Consider the following 21,579-nt stretch of genomic DNA (forward strand, 5'->3'; position numbering starts at 1 on the left):
GGTAAACAAGAATCCTAAAATTAATCATGATGATGTGAACTTCATGGAAGGCCCCCCCCCCCCCCCCCCCAAGAATGGTGAGGCAGATAGTGAGTCAGCGCTGGGAAATGTGTGGTATACCCCACATCAGGGGGTCTGTCACCACAGGAAGCCGGATAAGATCAGAGTCTTTTGCGACTGCTTTGCTAAGTATCAACGATCACCCTCTCACCGGACTCGATCTTAAATTGCTATACACCTAGTATATCTTAAAACGGAATTAACGTTTTTTTTTTATACATATTTATACAGTGTGTGTGTGTGTGTGTGTGTGTGTGTGTGTGTCAGTGGTTGTACAATTTTGGGTCTGTGGTGTAACTGTAGACAGATGGGAGAAATGGCTGAGACTAATTGATAGAGTATTGACAAACTCAAAGTTATTATGTTGAAAAGTTTTATTTTGTTGTATGCTTGATTGGCCTCGAACGCGTGTGTTCACAGCTTGTACACAATTAGAGCTCACAGAAAAAAGGGCCAATTTGAGCTGAATGGAAGCCTTGTTAACTGATAGTACAGACAGGAACTTCAGGTGGGCAGCACGATAAGATGTTTTTGAGTTTGTTACAGTGTCTCAATTCATGCGAAATATACCCATTGAATTCAGAAGGTATCCATTGTTTGTACAGTGTCTTGGTCTAAAAATGTCTACCGAGGGGCTTATCGGAGGGCCGGCCGAAAAGCGCGACATGCAAATGAGGGAGAATGTTTTTCTGATGTGTTACTTATCATTTGCAAATGTTCCCAATAAAAGTTCGGCATGGAGCACAGGAAGTCGAGTTTCAGTTGGAGAAGCGAACAGTGAGTGGCTTCATCGATAACTGAGCTCCCTGCCGGCAGTAAAGACAATCTCTTCCTGAGTCTGTTTGTTCAACTTGTTCGAGGCATATCTCTGACACTAATCCAAATGGGTTAATCCACTCAATGCCTGCGGGTTTCCTTACTCATCTTCTGTGTGTTGTTTGTCTGTTACGTCTTGAGGAGGATCAAGACAGTGGACAGGACAGGACCTTGTTGTGGCATCTGCCCTGAAGACCTCCAACTTCAAATTTACTCCGCTCATTGTGACACAGATAAGAATACAAATACACAGTCACAGGGAAAGCCTATACATGCACCCCTTCAGGTCGTTTAAGAGAATTCAAACAGTGCGGGGTTTTTGTTGTTGTTGTTTTTTATGAGTCCATTTATTAAAGGTGGGGCTCAAAGGCGAGTGCATGGTGACAAAGCAGAATGGGATCCACCTCAAGCTGAAGGAGTCCTTGGTTCTTTTGAGCCTGTGGTACTCCGGAGGCAGATGATGGGTACCAGTTGGGCAAGCTGAATGCAGCTTGTCCACCATCCGACATTGGGAAATTTTAGTGTCTTCAGTTAACCTAAGAAGCTTGTTCTTGAAAAGTCGCTGGAGAAAAGAAATAACCAAACCCTGACGTCTCCTCATTGTGTATTGAAAATTTTCCTTAAAGATAAAAAATAATTAAAAGATGCTTTGTGCTTTCCTTTAATCCAATGTTTTTGTCAGTGCACATGCACACACGCGCCATCCGTTAACGTGTGTTTGGAAATGCTTTAGCACTGTGTAAATTTTGCTACCAGATGATGGATTGCGTGCCAAAATGTTGTTATCCACGCTTCCCACTTGTACAAACTCACATAGATGAGCAGGTCACTTCCTGTAGCACAAGGCCACAAGATATGGTAATAAGGCCTGTGGGATGGTTTCATATTGCGTAACATGACGGTGATTCATCTCTCTCTCGCTCTCTCTCGCTCTCTCTCTCTCTCTCTCTCTCTGAATGTAGTGGCCTACATTCAATTTAGAGGTGCACAACTCTATAGCCTATTTCTGTCATGAATTGAGAGAGGTCAGTGTCTGTCCATTTGTGTGAGTGTGTTTGCCTGCACGTCACTGAGATCACGCGTCCTCTAATCATTTTTCTACACAGATCCAGAGCGATGTGCGCACACACCGACACACTGACCTAATTTTACAACGCCGAGCAGAACAAAGGCAGTGACTGGATGGGTCAGGACAGGCAACATAACTCTCTGCTGAAACAGCCAAGCGACCACACAGAAATTATTACACAGCCATCTGAATTGCTCTTGGTTCCAATGTAAAATAATGATTTACAGTGGGCTTTGCTAGATTTAGAAGAATAATCACTTTTATTTGACATAATCATCTACTCAGTTCTTATTACAGGAGATGTCGTGATCCACTCACTGGCCATATCACGTTCGATGTCCAACCTGAGAGGATCCAATGCAATTGTTATATCAAGCCTTTCCAGAGAGAATGATGGTCAATTTTGATTGACACTGACAGTGAGGTATTCGATTAACATGGTTTTTAACAATGTGGTTATAGTTTACAATTCTAGAGCACACAGGCCTTAATCATACAGGCCTGTTTCGAAAATCGATGGAATGTATTGGGGGGGGGGGGCAAATAAAAAGCAAATCAACCATTCGGTTGCTTTGCAAGTTCCACTTGAAGAAAAACAGCTGCCAGCATGATGTAGTTGCACAAAACAAGCATAGACTTGTTGCGCTGTTCCTATTTAAGACTGTTACGTGCGATGTCACTGCTCGTACCCTCATTAGGGAATGAAATGTTCCCAGCAGTGTGATGGCATTGCAAATCTGCTCGACATAAGGACATCGAGCTTGAATAACACTCAAGGACGCGCAAGCACGCACACACACACACACACACCCACATACGCTTCTCACTTACAGCTTTACCCTAACCCTGCCTCTCCTTGTTCTGCTGACCTACATACTGCAGCATCCTGGTTACATAACCAGCCTGTGCTGTTGATCACTGCAGGCGATGCAGCGCAAACACGCTCAAGCTCCTAAATGACAACCCCCACCACCACCAACACCACTCCCCCCCTCCCCCCTCTGTCATACAAACTGGCGATGATACGGCCTCCAATCTCTTCAGCTTTCTTTTTAACTATTCTCGGTCAGTTCATTCAACAGGAGTTAAATGCGAGTGTGGAATTAATGATTGAAAAATGTTCCAAACGTTGAAGTATATCATGGGTCAGTGTGAGTTCAAATACCTGTACGGAACATTTAGGCCACGTTCCGTTCCCAAAAGGTATGCCACAAAAATCTAGCATGTCCGAGGCTTTGTTCCGCTATAACCTGCTCTCTCAAGCAGCAACAACAGGACTCACTTCTGAATAGTTTGTCCGAATGTACTCTGTAGAGGCAAATGATGTAAGCCCCCTCTCTCTCCTCCATCCTCCCCCTATCCCTTCTCACTGACCTACTTTTACTCTCTTAGCCCTTTACCCCCCACCAAACAGCCTCTGCACAATGCACAGCACCATGGTGGGCTGGAAAAAGGAGTGAAGTGAGTCGAGTGCAAACAAGCGTGGAGATGATGTGAGAAAATTCACTGCTATTTTCTGGAGTCACCGTAATAATGGGCAAAGTCATATTGTTTGAATAAAGTTGACCTGGCACTGTTCTTCTATGACAATCCATTACTGTGCGTGAGAAAGGGAAAGAGATTGTAATGTGGGTTTGTACTTAAAAAAATTGAATTTGAAACCCGAGACAAGGATGTTTGCTCAGTGTTGTAACAACACCTCTGCCAGTCTTTGCCTCACATTCCTGCACTGACTCGTATGCGAGCTGTGTCAGTGACACCTCGGCCATGGCAACAGCTACTGATCCATTCAAGCCACATAAGCGTTGCGTGATCTTCACAACGCTTGTGTAACTCTACTTGTTGCTCAGCTACAGCGGGCGGTGGGACAATATGTTCATAGTGCTGAGCAAGACCGGGCAACTCAAGACTAATAATAAAAGTTTCAATTTCTTTCAAGCCTTCTCATTCACCAGGTTCCGTTAAATCCTAGGGACATTTGTGTGTTGTGTGTGTGTGTGTCTTTTTTTTTCAACTAAACCTATTTTATTTCAAATGGATCTTTACCTTCAAATATGAGTTGAAATGTAAATGGCACTTTCTGTTAGATTGTATCAAACATTCTCATTTGCTCAATGGCGAACCAACTAATCCCTTTTTTTTTTGTGGCCAGATAATCCTGTAAAGATATGAAACCATTAATATAGCGATAATGTTTCAAGATTGTAAGGGTGTGACTTTTATGCTAGGAAGAAAAGGTTTAGGAGCATGCCAAAAACTGTTAAGGCAAATATTGACACACAGACAATAAAAACATGCTGATGGCCTGAGAACTTGAATTTTGGATTTGTTCTTCTCTTAGCAAATTAGTACCGAAGCACAACCATATCATATTCATTTTTGCAAAATCCTTCTACCACATTTCTAAAAACAACAGTATGCTTGTTTGCGTTAGAATTAAGTAAGATGTTGTGCAAAAAGTAATGTAGCATACAGTAATGTGGAGATACATGCTTAGGGTTCATTCATGTTTTTCTTTTTCAGAAATGAATGTTAATATCCGAAGAATTGGCTGTTTTGTAAAACACCAAGTTTGTTTGCTCCCAGAAATCCTTAAAAGCAACTTATGTGTTATGGTCAGTGTATACCAATTTATGTAATATGCACAGTATAATATCTAATAAAATTACCATCGGGTCGCTGTCACTGACGGTTCACTCGCCCGACTTCAATGCAGTCAGCTTGCGTCAGTTCGTTGCCACTCAGTGATCTACAGAAGACTGGCTGATTGACAATTACTGTGTTTTTGACTCTCAGGAGTTACTAGTCAGTGGGGTAATATATGGCACTTTTCAGCATCAAGTTGGGACAATTTAATTTTACTTCAGGGAGTTAAATTAGTTGATGAAAAAAAAAATCCTGTACACCTCTGTTAAAATGCCAAGTTTTTCTTAAGAAAAATGGAAGCCAAGATAAAATTTCCAATCTTATATATTTAATGTCAAGTCATGCAGATTGCGTGTACGATGATGCACTGAATTGTATGGCTAGTATTAATACAGTATTTTGTCGATAGAATTAATATTCTCCTTTGCTGCAGGAGCAGTCGTTGTTTCATGTATGAGATTTACCCGACCCCAACTATAATCACAGTCAACTCAAAAAGTTCTGACATGACAGCTGACGTTTCAACAACCTTTTATTCTTCCCCATTTTCAACCTTTACAATCAAAATAAAGCACATTTTGTGTTCAACCATTGCACATGTCCATGTGAAGTAGAGCCAAACATTTTCACTTATGGACAAGCTTGGCTTTTAGGGGGGGGTCTCATTTCCGCACAAGGTTTAGGCCAACGATACTGGTTATACAGTAACACAGAGTACAAATCGTTGCATGGGGTAGCATGAGCAAATACACAGCACAACCGGGAAGAGCAGAGAGCAAAATGACACAGAGGACGACAATAAAATTACATATAATAGACAAAATATTAACCAAATATAAAATATTAATAAAAATAGTGACCGCAGTATACAAGTGATCAAGACAACTTTACATTTATACATCGTGGCCAGAGGCAGGCACCTGGAAGGGAAACTGAAACTGTTGAAAAAAAAAGTTGTACGATTCAGATTTTGTGTGGCGGCTTAAGCTCAGTGCACAGTGGGCTTTGCTCAATCGTCGGCCAATGTGACGGCACAATAAAAGAGGCACCTTATGAGGAAAAACAGCGCAGCTTTCCTAGTTTGGGATGGGTGAGTCATCTTTTTATTCGACAAATTGTATCCATTCTGTTGTTGCAGCCAGGAAGGCTCGCCTTGTGCTTGTCAACATCGTACGACTGCATACCCTTGACAGTTAGGGGACTCAAATGTTTGGGCCGTTTTTGGTGTTGTATTCAGATTCAGAAAACTTTATTTATCCCCGTGGGGCAATTAGAGTGTTTTGATTGCAGAGGCAATTGTAGTGATCAAATCACCCAAAACAGATACCAAAGTCATCCATATAACTAAATGCGTTTCGTTTTAAATCAGGGTGTCCAAGTTTGGTCCTCAAAAGCCCCCTATCCAGCCTGTTTGAGATGTCTCCCTCCTCCAACACGCCTGATTCCGAATTTGAAATAGCGGCTCTTGAGCACCAGATTTGGGCACCCCTACTTTAGATCTTGGAGGAATTTGCTTTGTAATTGTCCGAACAATTTACCACATTAAAGTTCAAGACAGATGCATCCGACAGATTTTTTTTTAATTATTTTTGCCACATTTTCTTTTCAAATTAGATACCTTATCTATGCAAATGAATGTCACAACATTTTACAATCTAAGTGCTTGAAGTGAAAGGACTGACTTGTTATTCAAAGAAGACCAATATACGCCGTTACTGTACCAACAAAAGGTGACATTAAAGAAAAACGAATATTCTTTGGTCAAAGAAATGTTCTTATAATGCCACAATAAAATGTGTCCGCTGGCCAGAAGTAGCTCAGACTCAAACTATTTCATTCTGTTTCCTCCCTCAGTGAGTGATGTGATTTGAACTGGAGGGACATGTGGGAGGTAGGAGAGAATAAAGGGAAACAGGTGACAGTGAAAGTGGATGGAAGTCATTTCCAAGCTCGGCCTCATTTTTGCTGACAAGATGAATGGGGCTGTAGTTGCAGAAACTAGAGCACCTCCAAACTGTACTTAAACAGGCCTCTAACCACTGCCGGCTGCCTTTTGTGAGTCCAACCTCTCATCCGGCTGAGGTCTGACCTCCTCGGTGTACTCCAAATCATTCTCTGCCTCTCTGCTGACCTGGCTGCTGTTAGAGTTGCTTGGCAGTGCCAGGTAAGGGTGCTGGGGCAGGGTGGGGGATGGGGACATGGAGACGCCCACGCAGACCTCCATCTGTGCTTTTGTCGCCCCGGTGGACATTGCTCGGTTCTTGAGGCGCAGCTTGTGGGGCAGGGCAGTCGCTTTGACCTCAGCTTGGCACTCTCCGTGGGGCCCGGTGGTTGCCGAAGCTTTCTGGTGGTAGCTGCTAATGTCTGAGGACGATGAAGAGGGGGATTCGTCATCGGTCAAAGCCTCCTTGTCGGAGCTCCGGGGGTCCCCGTCACTAGATGACGTATCTTTAGCAGAGGAATTTTCTTGGTCAAAGCCATCGTTTCGAGGGCCTCCCTCATAGGTGAGAACTGGAGGCTCTTCGTCCATTGTGTTGAGGTAGCCATTGTGCTGCGAGAACACCGCCATGCCCTCCTCGGTGCTGTGGATCAGATTGGGAGCAAAGGGGTTCCGGCTCTCAGCTTGCTCAAGGCTGTTCTCCTGAGTCCGAAAGCTGTAGTGGGTCTCATGCTGTTGGCCGTTGTATTGTGCCTGCAGTTCCTCAGAATATTCATACTGCTCACAGTCCATCGTCTTTGTTCTCTCCAGCTTCTCGGCGACCTCGGCGATGGTCACTGAACATTCGGAGAACTTGGAGTTTGAGGAGTGCTGGCCGTAATGCGTCCTGCTCTGTTGCTCATCTGGCCTCTGGCTCTCCATGGGGTAACACCCGCTGCTAGAACGATACAGAATGACACTCCTTTGTGAAGAAGTGGCCTGGGCAGTGGAAGAAGAGGCCTCCATGTGGCTCGGCTGCTGCTGCTGGTAGTCTATGACAGCTTCAGCCAACTGTGTACTCTGCTGGTGAGGAGACATCAAAGCAGGATGAATGTCATGGTAAGCACGGCTTGGCAATCCATTGGATATACCACCAGAGAGTCCAGTGCCTTCCAATCTTGCCATCTCCATGTTGGCAGGCTCCTTCTTTATGCTGTAGCCCAAAGGCTCGGGGCTGTCCCTTGAGGAGCCATCAGACAAGTCCGACACAGATCCTCTGGGAGAATACTTGGGGAGCGCCGAGTGGCGCTCACCGCGGCTGGGCTGTTCGGTTTCCGAAGAGTCTGAGTTCAGCATCACCTGGGATGCGCTGGAGTAGCCGCTACTTGAGAGGTAGGCGTTATTGGGGGTGCCACTGGTGCTACTCCCATTGCTACTTGCGTTCCCAGCAGCCGCGCTACTAGCGATCTGCTGGCTTTTCTCCATGTAGGACGCTGTGGTGATGAGTCCAAAGCGCAACTTGAGCTGAAGTAGTTCCGTTTTTAGACGAACATTCTCCTCATTCAGGGCCATGACCCGGTTCTCTAGAACCATGTCATTCAGGCGACGTTTTTCCCTTGAGCGCTTTGCTGCTTCGTTGTTCTTCCTCCGTTTTTCCCAATATGAATCATCCTTTTTCTCATCAGAGATGAACTCCCGCTTGCGACGGGACGCCACAGTCGGCTTGGAGCCTTTAGCCTGGCGGCTGGCCCGTGCCCCGCTCTCAGGAAGAGGGGATGGGAGATCGCTGTAGGAAGTAAAACTGTCCACCTCCATGGCATTTTTGTTGCTGGTGGTTGAGATGTGTAGATTCAGGTTTTCCATTTTTCCAAGGAAAGGCCAGAGTGGAAATAGAGCAAGTGTGTCGGGAAAGATGCACAGGTATAACAAGACTTTGTGATGCAACTTTTGCCACTATGTTGCGGGATCAGCAAAGACTTCACATCTAAGAGAGAGCCTCATTGATTTCTCTTGCCAATTGTTTACTCGATCAGAATATTCAAGTGTCCAAATTAGCCAAGAAGATTAAAAACAGGTGGAACTCCATGAACACCTTAGACATTGAACTTATTTTCTCAACAAACAATCCGTCAAAAAAAATGATCAAGCTTGTGTTTCAAGTTGTTTGGTTTTCTTGGCACACCGCAAGTCTGTGGAGTCTCTCGGCAGGTGAACTGGAGTTTACTGATGTCTTCCCAAATGTTCTGCACAGCTGCGGAGCATGTCAGGCCACAGCGCTTCTCATCACAGTGTCGTACAGAAGATGTAGGTCAGGCTGTCTACTTCGGGTCTCCCTGAGGATCCGACTTGAATGCCGTTGCTGTTATGTAGAGAGAGAAAGAGGGAAGGGGGATGGGGGGTGGAGTACAAAAAGAGTTAGACTTGCAGTAATTGTCTGAGTGGTCAGAATAGTCAGTGTATCATTGTAGTCTATCAAAACTAATTTTCAAGTCTTGTTGGTGTTTACAATAGAGCTGGCCGCACAGCAGAGAGAGGAAGAGCACACTTCCCAAACTTGATGCGACTCTTTTTTTTTGGGGGGGGGGGGGGGGTTGAACACAATACTGCCTATAATATATAATTAAGTGTCAAATATGTATCATTTTATCACCTACTATTCATACCGCAATCAGAGCAAAACATTTTTTATTTACCGACTGACACGAGACCATAAGCTACTAGATTTCCTTGTACTGGCTCAACATGGTTACTCAAACCACCCAACATGTCTTACACCAAAAAGGTAAAATTGATGAAGGGCTGGATAATAATTTAATAAATATGTACAGTATATGTAAAAAAGAAAACACACACGAAATACTTATATCATTCTAGCCTTCCAACCATATCGTCTAGCTCTACATTGAATGCAGCTTACAAGCCAACTGCAATTATTTGCTCTGATCTGCAAAGTGCACAGTGGTCTGCAATAACCAGTTGACTTCATCTACCGTACTTACAATTCAAATAGCGGTCACCGCTGTAATTGATTTTGTGGCCAAATTAATCACTGGGTGCGTTGTCCATCTTGATGAATAAACACCGCACTTTAAATCAATAGGAAGAAAATCACTTTCCTGACAAATCTGTTGGCGTGTACTCAATCATGCTGAGGGAGTTTACCGGAACTATTGTTTGCATTATGTTTTCTTTGTTGAATAATAGTACACAAAAGATCAAGTCTATGCCATGAAGATGAGATATGAGGCATGAAAGCACGAGTACATTTTTTCCATGTTTGCATCACCGGGTGACTTTCAAACTCAAAGCATCTCATAGGTTACTTTCTATCTCTTTTAATGTCTTAGGCCTTTGACTGCATTTCTTTGATCAACTACGGGGAAAAATGAATGACAAGCAAATAACTTTACATTTTAAATCGTAAAAAATGTCAGGGAAGATGTTGAACAACTTCTCATGGAGTTTCTTTCGGCAGCAAACAAGTTGAGACTAACAATGCTGCCTCAAATTCTTCAAGACACGATGATTAGAATTCCACACACTCAACAAGTTTTAAAGAATCAATTATAACACTCATGCCGAATGACGGCTTACAAAACATATCACTTTGGTACTTGTATTGTGCCACATACCTATTACATGTGAGCATCAGGTTACTGCATCATTCTACTTAAGACGGAACACGATGAATTTGTTACATCATCTAACAGCGAGGGAGGGCGGAGTGAACAAAACAAAACTATGCAACCTTGAAGCTTGTGTAATCCCAATACCGCAGCACTTGTTTACTCACACCTGTTTTCTTCATAACTAGGGGCGAAAGACAAGGTTTGCTACCAAACCAGTATGACTGCCTTTTATCAGTCGCTCTTCCCCCCACCCCCTGATTTTTTTCTTAGATGAACTTGAGTATTGCAAAACAGAAGAGAGAGAGATTTGGTCACAACAGATGTGGAAATTTTTAGGGGTCAACCCCTCCTCCCCACTACGAATCATTTTCATAAAGACCGCAGAGGGAGGGGAGGGAACAAAGGCGGGTGGGAAGGAAGCTTGCATACGTCTGCGCTGTCCCACTGACCTAGAAACAATGCTTAGCAGTAAACACTCCTCCCGTCTTTGACAGTACGCCATAAAATAGGTCAGTAGGACTGCAAGAGAGGGAGGGCGCGTGAAGGAAGGAGTATTAGAGTGCACTCTATAAATAGTCCAAAAGAAAGAGGGGGGCAGGGGGGGGGGGTGGATGACAGGAAGGAATCCAGGAGAACGATATTAAGAGACAAACTGAAATCTGTAAAAAGCATAACATCCCGATTATGGATCAATTTGAACGCAACACCAATCCCTGGGCACGCTACAAAGAGCCAGTAAAGCAGCACGGAACAATGAGCATCAGAGGCAGATGAAAAATTGTAGCTGGAGATGGCATTGACGTCAGAGCACACACCCATCTCCGCAGCCAAACTCACACATAACAGCCTCTCTCTGGATTGCATGGGGAGGGGCTGCTTTTATCCCTTCTTGGGTATGTGCTCTGAATCGCTCTTGTGTAATGTGGACATCACGGCAGTTACAGTTGACTGACTTTAAATTCCCCGCTACTTCCCTCTCAGCGCAAGTTTAAAATCGAACTGTTCAGCGGTCGCGCTTAACTGCTGTAATGTCAGCCCTAGCACAAACAGGACATGTTCTGTATTTTTGCTTCCGGCCTCATTAAACCCTAAAACTATTTCCAGGAACTTTCTACTTCGAGAGGAATGCTTCACCTCTGACCCCCATTGGGACGAATGTGAGTCAACAGTGAGGTATCCCTGCTCCCCTCCTCCAACTTGTTAAGAGATCCAACCTCACACGTGGAGCGTCCATTTTGCCCCACGGCTTTGTGCCTATGGATTCAAAGGAGGAGATTGGATCGAGAGACTGTCACCACTACTGGAGAGCGAAAGCACCCCTGCATGTGCTGATTTGTGGCAGCCTGTAAATCACTAAATTGTTTAAATAATTGTACCAGATAACATGTCAAACAAAAAAAATAACATTGGGTCCTCTTTATATTAACATTTTCTTTGCAACTGATGGCAGATGTGCAGCATTTGAATACATCCTCAGAGAAACAGTTGTAAATCTAGAAATGCTCATAATATGGCTCAGGAGGACTTAATAAAAACTAGATTGGACATGATGGGAAGATTTTAGCTCCACATCTTTTACTAGCTTGGGCACAGAAAAATTGTTAATAAGAATCGCTTACAGTTGTTAAACGCACATCACTTTGTACAGCTGCACGAGCCCTCCAGAAAATGTTTTTTTTTTAAATTCAGTAGAGCAACAGACTGAGAGGTCAAAGCCAAAGTCTGAGTAGCCTTGTATGCAGTGTGTACCGTCACCCAAATACAGGTCTGACCTACATTCAAAAGCAGACTGGGAAATGGCAACGCAGACGCTCTAAAAACAGACCAGCTGGCAGCAGGCAAGCTGAAAGGGCTCACCAAAACCCTGCCTGCCAGACAGGCCTTTTTCCATGCATTGCATCACATCCTGAATGTTCACTTGTTCCTTTCTTATTTCAGTCAAGCCACGACAATGCCATGTTGGGAGTCTTTGGGTGGCCGGCTATTGTTTTAACTCACATTTTCACTCAACTAAAATGCCTCCCATTATTATTCCGCATTAGCACAGGTGTGCTGACTTGTTTTAAACGTCTCCTCTCATTATCACATCACGAATAATAGACAGGGTGTAAACGGGAATCAATTATAGGACCTTGTGTCCCAGGAGAGAAATTTGTAGCTCCCTGCTGCGTGCCGGTTATGTCATCCCTTCCGACTCCTTAGCAACACTTTGCGCCTTACTTAACAGGCATTTTGAAACGAATTAAGTCATTTTGGGGGAGCTTTCTGGTGAATGGGCAGAAAATTAACCGACTTGTATTTTCTGCCGAGACACGTTTCTTTCCGAGGACACCGTTTCGCTTCGCTAAACATCCTCATGCAAATTTATGACCAAAGCTGTAACGTGGTGGTACTTAAATGATCTCCATTACGCTAGCTAAGCATCATGTGCGGGGATCAAGTGCGTATTATTAGCATTATTAGCCGCAAAACGGCAAACGAGCTGCTGCCTCGGTCGACTCGCTGGAAAACACCACCGGGAGGAAATTACCTCATCTTGACTTTGAACATACACAATTTGACTTTGAACATACACAATGTGGGACACGCGTTTCCAGTCTATATTTGGTCCAGCTAATAACGCAGGAAAGGGAACAGAGAGACATAAACTAGCGCGACAAAAGAACCCAACGTGTTGTTTGCCCAATGGAACGTCTCGAAGTGACGGGCGGGTTGCCGGCTCAGTCGCCATGTGAACAATAACCAGCGTGTCCTTCTCGCTAAAACCAGTGAATAAAGCATGAAAGCACTAACATTTAGAATTGGTAATTATTGGACGAATTGTTAGACATAGAAGGCAAGAACAGAAGAAATAAAACAAGAGAGAGGGTCGAGCCGTCAAAACATACCTTTGAATGGTGGAGGAGGGGAAAACAACCTTCAGGCTTCCCCGACACAAAAGCTGTCTCGCTCCCGTTTCCTCCTTTTCTTTAGACAAAACCTATCCAGAAAAAAAAGTTGTTCCCTCTTTGGTGTCTGTGCGCGTTCGGGTCCCCGGTATCTCTCTCCTTGGTCGAGTCGCCCCGTGTCGTGCGCCGGCGGACACTTTGCTCCACTTTGTTGCAGCAGCCTTTCTAGAAATATGTGTTAGTAGGTCAATGGTTGCGTAACAGCCCATCGGCTGCCTCGTCACGTTTGTGTCCTCTGTGTTTCCACGCGAGAGTATGCGTGTTACATACACGGCACCCGCCGCGTGTTTCTCTCTCTCCTTCAGCCGTGGAGCACATCCATTTTCCAGCGTGGAATCTCTTTACAACACGGACAGTAACGCGAGCACACGCGCCATGTGAGCCACTACGTGTGGTTGGGGGGGCACTGTGTGTTGTATACAATCCTTATGTAATTATTCGACATAAAATAATAGTCACAACATGAAATAGAGCGTCATTGTGTCAGAATATATTGATAGACAGGTGTCGACCCCCCACACACAAAAGCCAACCATTTTTATAACGTTTTAAATAAATACAAAGAGCACTCTATTGTAACATATGAATGATGATTCTAAAAACACGATACAAAGACAACAAAGAACTAGTTTTATAAAGTGTCATTAAGACGGAAGTCTCAGACACATAAACACATTTGAGTTGATGTGGGCCTTTCAAGGGTGCCATCGAGTACGTGACGTCAGAAGATGGAGCGAGTTGGGTCAATTTTTTGCATTCCAATGTACTACATGTAAATTGTAGTGACTGATATTTGTTCTATACAACACCAAAATGCTTCCAGAAAAATGAAGTCTGAGAAAAAATATCTACTCCGACTTTGTTGCTTCAATCTGACGTCACTCGACAATGGCGACCCCCATGGACACACAGTTCATGCAAAACAATTTATAAGATTAAAATCAGATATTTAAACATCTTTATTTATGACTACAATACGTTAGGTATTCAACATGACTTCACCTAACTCATTTTTTGGATTGCTCAGATTTGTTCTGATTGTGTGCGTGAAGATATTCTGTTATCTCCATGCATGAAGTTATTCGGTGAAATCTATGATGAAATTCTTTTAAGATATTGATTTATTTGTATAAATAACGCAAGCTATGCAAAAGGATCAGAGAACAATCAAGTGCAAACTGGCATATGTTACACTGGAAGTAACCTTTCATATTGCTGGCGTTGGTGTACCTCCATAATAGTCACTTTTCAGAAAACCCCTAAATTGACATGTTTTTTCAATTATTAATATTGCATCCTCAATGAGAATAAGCCCTTTTCAACATTTTAGATCTGATTATACTGTATACTTTAAATTTAGGGCATTTGGAGGTGGGGCAGTTTGTTTTATTTTAGGTTGGCGACCGAAATCAATGACTTTACATAATAAACTGGAGTGCTGGCACAGATTCCGTAACAAGTATTTTTTGAATCAGAATCCTTATTTCCTAATAAGAAATTGTGTTGTTAAGACATAAATGATTGATTATTTGAGGTATTGCCTTTTTCAATACACAGTACTATCTCACATTAATATATTCTGAACCTTCATCCTTTCCTCCTCATACTGACCAATCAGTGTCCACCCAAGTGGTTTCAAAGTTAAAAATAGCTTTTCTGTGTCTGACGTGATGTTATGACTCATGCAGCGTCTTGTTCCTCTCCTCATGTCTTTGCACCATCACTCACATCTACTTCAATATCAGTAGCAAGGTTAGTCGAAAAATAAATATTGTACTGTGGAACATTACGAGGAAAACGTTTCCACTGACAGATCATCTGAAAAATATGCAATTTTTGTCACACCGAGCCTCTTTTGTTTGAATGAATGAATGACAAAATATTTCAATGAGTCAATCTTGCTGCTGAAGACTGCAAATTTCCCCAGTTTGGGACAAATAAAGGTTATCTTATCTTATCTTATCTTAAATGACTCATTGAGACTATCCCAGCCATCTTTGGCCAGTAGGCGGGGGACACCCTGAACCAGTTGCCAGCCAATTGCAGGGCACACACAGACGAACGACCATCCACGCTCACACTCACACCTAAGGACAATTTTAGAGTGTTGAATCAGCCTGCCATGCATATTTTTGGAATGTGGGAGGAAACCGGAATACCCGGAGAAAACCCACGCAGACCTGGGGAGAACATGCAAACTCCACACAGGAAGGCCGGAGCCAGGATCAAACCCACGACCTCTGGACTGTGAGGTCGATGCGCGAACCACTGGACTACCGGGCCACCAGCTTTGCATTGAAATGTTAAATTCAGGTACGTCTTTGACGCAGTAAAAACAGATCAGAGGAGGGAGGAAGCATTTCAATGAGTGCCTGTTTGTGTTGAATTCATCGTGCGTTTTGAATGAGTCATTGAGATGGATAAAAATGACTTGTGAACACACTTTCTTATAGTAGATCTTTTTCGTCACGTGGTTATAGGCTAAAATGAGGGCTCAAATTTGCTATAATTGATGTCAAAACACTACTGTAGCAGCATGCAATTGCATAGGGTACAATAAAAAAAACCTCAGTTCAATCAGTACATAGATAGATAGATAGGTAGATAGATAGATAGATAGATAGATAGATAGATAGATAGATAGATAGATAGATAGATAGATAGATAGATAGATAGATAGATAGATAGATAGATAGATAGATAGATAGATAGATAGTGAAGTGTGTCCTCTACCCATATTTAGTCATGCCTGTATAACTTTCTCAGGGAAACTGTTTTTTTAGCCAGATGTATCATTAACTTTGTTACACTGCTTACTGGACTTTGTGGTGACGCATAGGGCATAGTGCGCGAGTTGATACAAACTAGAATCAGTGTAGACAAAAACGAAAGTCCCGATGTCGCACAACAGTTTGGATAACGCCCTTCTGATCATATAAATATGGTGTGAGTCGTGTCTTTGCACTTGTGATCTACTGACTGTAGCTCACGTGCCCAGAATATTCTGCAAATAAAACCTTTGAAGAAACTGTTCAATATCTCCAGCCTGTATTCCGATAACCAACATTCTCACTTCTGAAACGAACACACAGAGGAAGAAAAAGGCCACCTTCCTCCAACAGTAACAAGGTAAGAAAAGCAATTTGCTTTTCATGCATAATAGCAAGACTTCATGATTGCCTGTTATTCACACCTAGTCAACCATTTTTTTAAAAAAATGTATGAATTTCATGGTTTTTCTTTCTCTTTCGGGTCGAAACATGGCTAGTATGGGGATGCCAAGGGGAGTATTACTGTTTCTGACTTGGCAGCTCATAACAAGAGGATCAGGTATAGTGTTAATATTATCCATCCATCCATTTTCCGAACCGCTTGATCCTCACTAGGGTCACGGGGGGTGCTGGAGCCTATCCCAGCCGTCTCCGGGCAGTAGGCGGGGGTCACCCTGAATCAGTCGCCAGCCAATCGCAGGGCACACCGAGACGAACAACCATCCACGCCCACACTCACACCTAGGGACAATTTAGAGCATCCAATCAGCCTGCCATGCATGCTTTTGGAATGTGGGAGGAAACCGGAGCACCCGGAGAAAACCCACGCAGGCCCGGGGAGAACATGCAAACTCCACACAGGGAGGCCGGAGCTGGAATCGAACCCGGTACCTCCGCACTGTGAAGCCCACGTGCTAACCACTGGACTACCGGGCCGCCGTGTTAATATTATTTTTATATTATTTGGTTAGATGTCCTCTCACACTCAGTGACAGAAGAATAGAAGTACTTCAAAGCAAATTCACCAACTACAGTATACAAACAACAATAAATGCATTCTTCCAGGAAACATGGGGCCTATCATTGTCACACCCCCTTTAAAAGGTTACCATAGTTTTTTTTAATGTACTGTATGAGCAAATAACTGGCGTCAGTAGTAAAATTGAAAACAATGTGCTTTGTACTTTGCCTAAGTCGCTGATGGTGTAGTTGTACGGACAAAGATAATCAAATTTTAATGGTCTGCTGGCGTAAAAGTTTTGTGGAGTCATTACACAGTCTAACAGAACTCTTTTGTTCTCAGCGGTGAATGGAAGTTATTTTACCCCACCTGAACCTGATGGTTTTGGAATGGAGCCAACAACAATCGCCTCTGAAACAACGACCGGTGTCATGGGTACAACGACAGAGGGTCACAGTCATTCAACAACAAGAACAAGAACAACAACAACCACTTGGACAACACCTCCTTTCCCAACACCACCAGCACAACCAGTTGATGAGGGGGAGGTCCGTCTGGCGAATGGTGCAAACAGCTCCTGCTCCGGCAGAGTGGAAATCCTCCAACGCGGACAGTGGGGAACGGTGTGTGACGACATCTGGGGCGTGAAGCATGCACAAGTGGTGTGCAGGCAGTTGGGCTGCGGCAGGGCTCTGGCGGCCCCCCTTCGTGCTCACTTTGGAGAGGGCAGAGGGCCCATTTGGCTGGACGACGTCAGATGCACCGGAAGTGAAGCAAAGCTGGGAGAGTGCAATCACCTAGGGATCGGGTCGCACGACTGTGGTCACCACGAGGATGCTGGAGTGGTTTGTGAAGGTAACTTCTTATAGTTGGATTCCATTTTGGCATTATTGCACTGAAACCTGGCGTAAAGGGTTTGTGGAGTCATTCAGTCTAACACAACTCTGTTGTTCTCAGCGGTGAATGAAACAAGTTATTTTGTGACTCCTGAACCTGATGTTTCTGGAATGGAGCCAACCACAATCGCCTCTGAAACAACGACCGGTGTCATGGGTACAACGACAGAGGGTCACAGTCATTCAACAACAAGAACAAGAACAACAACAACCACTTGGACAACACCTCCTTTCCCAACACCACCAGCACAACCAGTTGATGAGGGGGAGGTCCGTCTGGCGAATGGTGCAAACAGCTCCTGCTCCGGCAGAGTGGAAATCTTCCAACGCGGACAGTGGGGAACGGTGTGTGACGACATCTGGGGCGTGAAGCATGCACAAGTGGTGTGCAGGCAGTTGGGCTGCGGCAGGGCTCTGGCGGCCCCCCTTCATGCTCACTTTGGAGAGGGCAGAGGGCCCATTTGGCTGGACGACGTCAGATGCACCGGAAGTGAAGCAAAGCTGGGAGAGTGCCAGCACCGAGGGATCGGGTCGCACGAATGTGGTCACCACGAGGATGCTGGAGTGGTTTGTGAAGGTAACTTCTTATAGTTGGATTGAGTTTTGGCATCATTACACTGAAACCATGTAATTAATGAACCCATGCATTTTTCTTTTGTTTAGATGACCAACCTTCACCCAGACCTTCACACCTTATTTGTGGTCCTGACAAAATCCAAGTGGGCCTGAATTCCGTTAGCACAACAAGTGCTGGTTACAACCCACTTTCTGGCAACCTAGCAGTCCACAACTGTTCCTGGGTCAAGGTGCAGAGTGGCATTGTGTGGTATGAGGCCGACACTAAGGCAGATGCCTGCGGAAACACACTGACGGTAAGAACAAAACAAAACAAAAAACACTACACCATAACACATCTATCTGGTGGGTCTCTTGTTGTGTTGTCTTTTGTGATGCTAAGGACTTTGAGGATTTTGTTTGGAATGCAAAATTTTCAGTGAACGAAATGATATGAGTACATGAACAGAAGTACCTCAAGGTCATGGTCCGCATACTCACGGGTCGGCGCACGTGGATTCACCTTTTCGCAGATATTATTTTTGTCAATCTTTTAAAATATTTATATAAATATTTATATTTTTTAGAGGGTAGCAATTCTTGTTTTTTGGGGGAGGGGTGGGGGCAGTGTAGTTTTTGCCTGCTTATTCAAGAATTTTGGGGGATATATTTATTTTTTCATACATGCATGATGACTGTCAATTATATGTGGATTTCACGATTCATGTGCTAGCCCGATGTTTATCATCGGCGAATAGCGGGTTTTTCTGCACTCAGCTTCAGGGGATGAATCTGTTCACTTTGACACATCCCCCGAATAATTAATTCACTTTTCCTGTGTATGATGATACAGCACTGATGACAATCGTCTCTTGTTAGTGCCATACAAATGCTAATTTTCAAGAAGTACCGCAACACACGAAAGTACTTAGTCAGACTGAAGTCCTTGTTTTTCTTGAACTCTATCACCAAAAACAAGGCTGTGATTGAATGAAATGTTAATCTTCTATCTTATGAATATTTGTCTTGCAGACCAACCAGACACACGCCATCTACTCCAACAGTCTATTCATCTACCCATTGAACAACGCATCCTTCTCTCCTCCTCTGAAACTTCCTTTCTCGTGTGCCTATCCCCTGGATACAGACAGCAGGCTAAATGTAGCCGTCAGGCCGTACCTGGAGTGAGTATATCATAACTAGGGCGATCTTTGCTGTGAATTAATTGATTCAGCTCTCATTTAGGAAACTGTGATTTAATAAGAAACAATGTTGCAGGTGTACAGTTATTGCATGTCTAGTCAGCGTTTAAAATGGGAAATATATTGATGGAAGTGTATTTCTATTTGGCTGCTTTTTAAGATAAAGCAAAAGCATTTCTATGTTGTAGATATGGTCAATATTTCTTGCTGTAAAAAGGTAATTGTACTATGGGAAAAGACAAACTCAATGTTCTCATGTTTCAAAGTTTCATTTTGTTATATGCTTGATTGACCTCGAACGCGTGTGTTCTCACAGCTTGTACACAATGGAGCACACAGAATCAGGGCCACTTTTGAGGTGAATGGAGCCAAGGTGCTTGGGGTGGACAGGATGTGCTCCAGCATGATAAGATGTTCTTGAGTGAAGTTACAGTTGTCTCAATTCATGGAAAGAGTAGCTATTGAAATAACAAGGTATCCATTGTTTGTACCGGGAGGTGTCTTGGCCTCCAGGTGCGGACTGAGAGGCGTATCGCAGGGTGAGAACCACGGCATGCAAATGGGGGGGGGGGGGGGGGGTGTTCTGATATGTTACATGTAATTTGCAAAAGATGTGAATAAAAATGTTCACTGGGGGTGCAAAGTTGGGGCTTCGATCTGAGAGGCAAACACAGCTTGTGCTGCTTCGAGGAACTCCGCCCCTTTGCTGATCAGCAAAAGACAATCTGTTCCCGAGTCGAGTCTCTTCATTCAAACTGTCCGGGTGAATTCCCTGACAGCAGCGTATTGATATTGTAAATCAGTAACAATTTTTTGTGTTATAAAGATTTAAGTAAGTCTCATAAACGATGTTAAGGGCTGTCGAATAGTCGCGAAGAGAGACACTATCTTGATTGATGATATGTACTCGTTCTCGACAGTCTGGAAGGTGCTCTTGTTGGCTCGGGTGACAAAGCCAGAGCCTCCATGGTCTTGTTCCGCAACTCCAACTACACAGAGCCTTCTGCAGCGGGTGCAGTTTTCCTTCCAATGGGCTCACCATTGTATGTGGGGGTCTCTGTGGACAGAAGAGATCAAAGCTTGGCACTTGTTTTGGAGGATTGCTTTGCTTCTCACTCCCCAAACCCTGCGACCGCTGAGCAATACTCTCTCATCCACAACAAGTATGCGTCTCCTCAGTTGGAATGACTATAGATTCATGACTAAAACAGGATGATAACCAATGATGTCCCCTCGGCTGTTTTAGATGTCCCGCTGATCGCCAACAAGTGTCGGTGGTCGAGAGTGGCTCATCGCTTCGGGCTCGTTTCGCTGCCCTCTTCTTCCTGCTTCAGGGAGCATACCGAGATGTTTACCTCCACTGCAGCCTCAGCCTGTGTGACCGCAGGAGGCACTCTTGCATTCCGGTCAGTAATATACTCTATTCTATTTGATTCACAGCATGGCAACTACTTGTCCATTGTTTATTAACCACTTGGTTGCAACGTTTTCTTATTGCTTTTCATATACTCCCACCACATAGACTTGCACAAGGAGGGCACACCGCTCTGTCTCAGACTCTACCCGAATGAAGCCAGTCACCATTGGCCCAATCACTTGTAAGCATACTCATTCGGATATCAGGCTATACAGTGTGTTGACAAAATAGAAATAATTGCAAAGGCCTTTTCTCCCTCTTTCTTTTTTTTTTTTATCTTCAGGGAATAAATCATCTGAGTGACATCCACTAAAAAAGAATGACCTGGTTCGGAGGTGGGGTACACCCTCGACCATTCAGCAGTCAAACACAGGCAACAAATCATTCACACTTTGATTCAAACCTATGAGTATTTCATTAACCGAAGAAAGTTTTCGAGATGTGACGGTGGGGGCAGGTGGGACTGGAGAATCCGGAGAAGATCCACTCAAGCATGAGGAGAAAGTGGAAACTCCACACAGAGATGTTCCAACATCGATTGGATTCGGACGTCCTGAGTGTGAGGCAGAAGGGTTGAGCACAAAGGTCTTTGAAAGCAACTCATAATAATCAACAAATCATCTTCAAAATAAAGGATACAATCATTTTGAAAAGAATGTCTTGTGGTCTTCATTAAAATGAAAAAGGGCGT

General features: G+C 43.8%; 2 protein-coding genes across 3 annotated transcripts; one reads left to right on the forward strand and one right to left on the reverse strand.

Annotated features, from left to right (window-relative positions):
• Positions 1–5,105: 5,105 nt before the first annotated feature.
• Positions 5,106–13,321, reverse strand: nfil3-5 (nuclear factor, interleukin 3 regulated, member 5). The gene is given in 3 exon segments (XM_086119913.1): positions 5,106–6,646; positions 6,648–8,868; positions 13,027–13,321. Coding segments are annotated over 2 exon segments (1,782 nt in total). The 5' UTR covers positions 8,373–8,868; positions 13,027–13,321; the 3' UTR covers positions 5,106–6,589.
• A 2,666-nt stretch (positions 13,322–15,987) lies between these two features.
• Positions 15,988–21,544, forward strand: LOC147200521 (uncharacterized). 2 transcript variants are annotated; one of them, XM_086119910.1, is made up of 10 exons: positions 15,988–16,215; positions 16,355–16,416; positions 17,161–17,673; positions 17,776–18,291; positions 18,378–18,586; positions 19,302–19,453; positions 20,392–20,634; positions 20,718–20,877; positions 20,994–21,069; positions 21,172–21,544. In XM_086119910.1, exons 2-10 carry the CDS (start codon positions 16,356–16,358, stop codon positions 21,189–21,191), a joined length of 1,950 nt encoding a protein of 649 aa, XP_085976036.1. In that variant the 5' UTR covers positions 15,988–16,215; position 16,355; the 3' UTR covers positions 21,192–21,544. The 2 variants fall into 2 exon arrangements, with proteins under 2 accessions (XP_085976036.1, XP_085976037.1); XM_086119911.1 differs by lacking the exon at positions 16,355–16,416 and having other exon boundaries at positions 15,989–16,215.
• Positions 21,545–21,579: the final 35 nt, after the last annotated feature.

This window comes from Hippocampus guttulatus, chromosome 9 (assembly GCF_054856545.1).
Source record: "Hippocampus guttulatus isolate MCC_2025c chromosome 9, RoL_Hgut_1.0, whole genome shotgun sequence".
Taxonomy (NCBI): Eukaryota; Metazoa; Chordata; class Actinopteri; order Syngnathiformes; family Syngnathidae; genus Hippocampus; species Hippocampus guttulatus.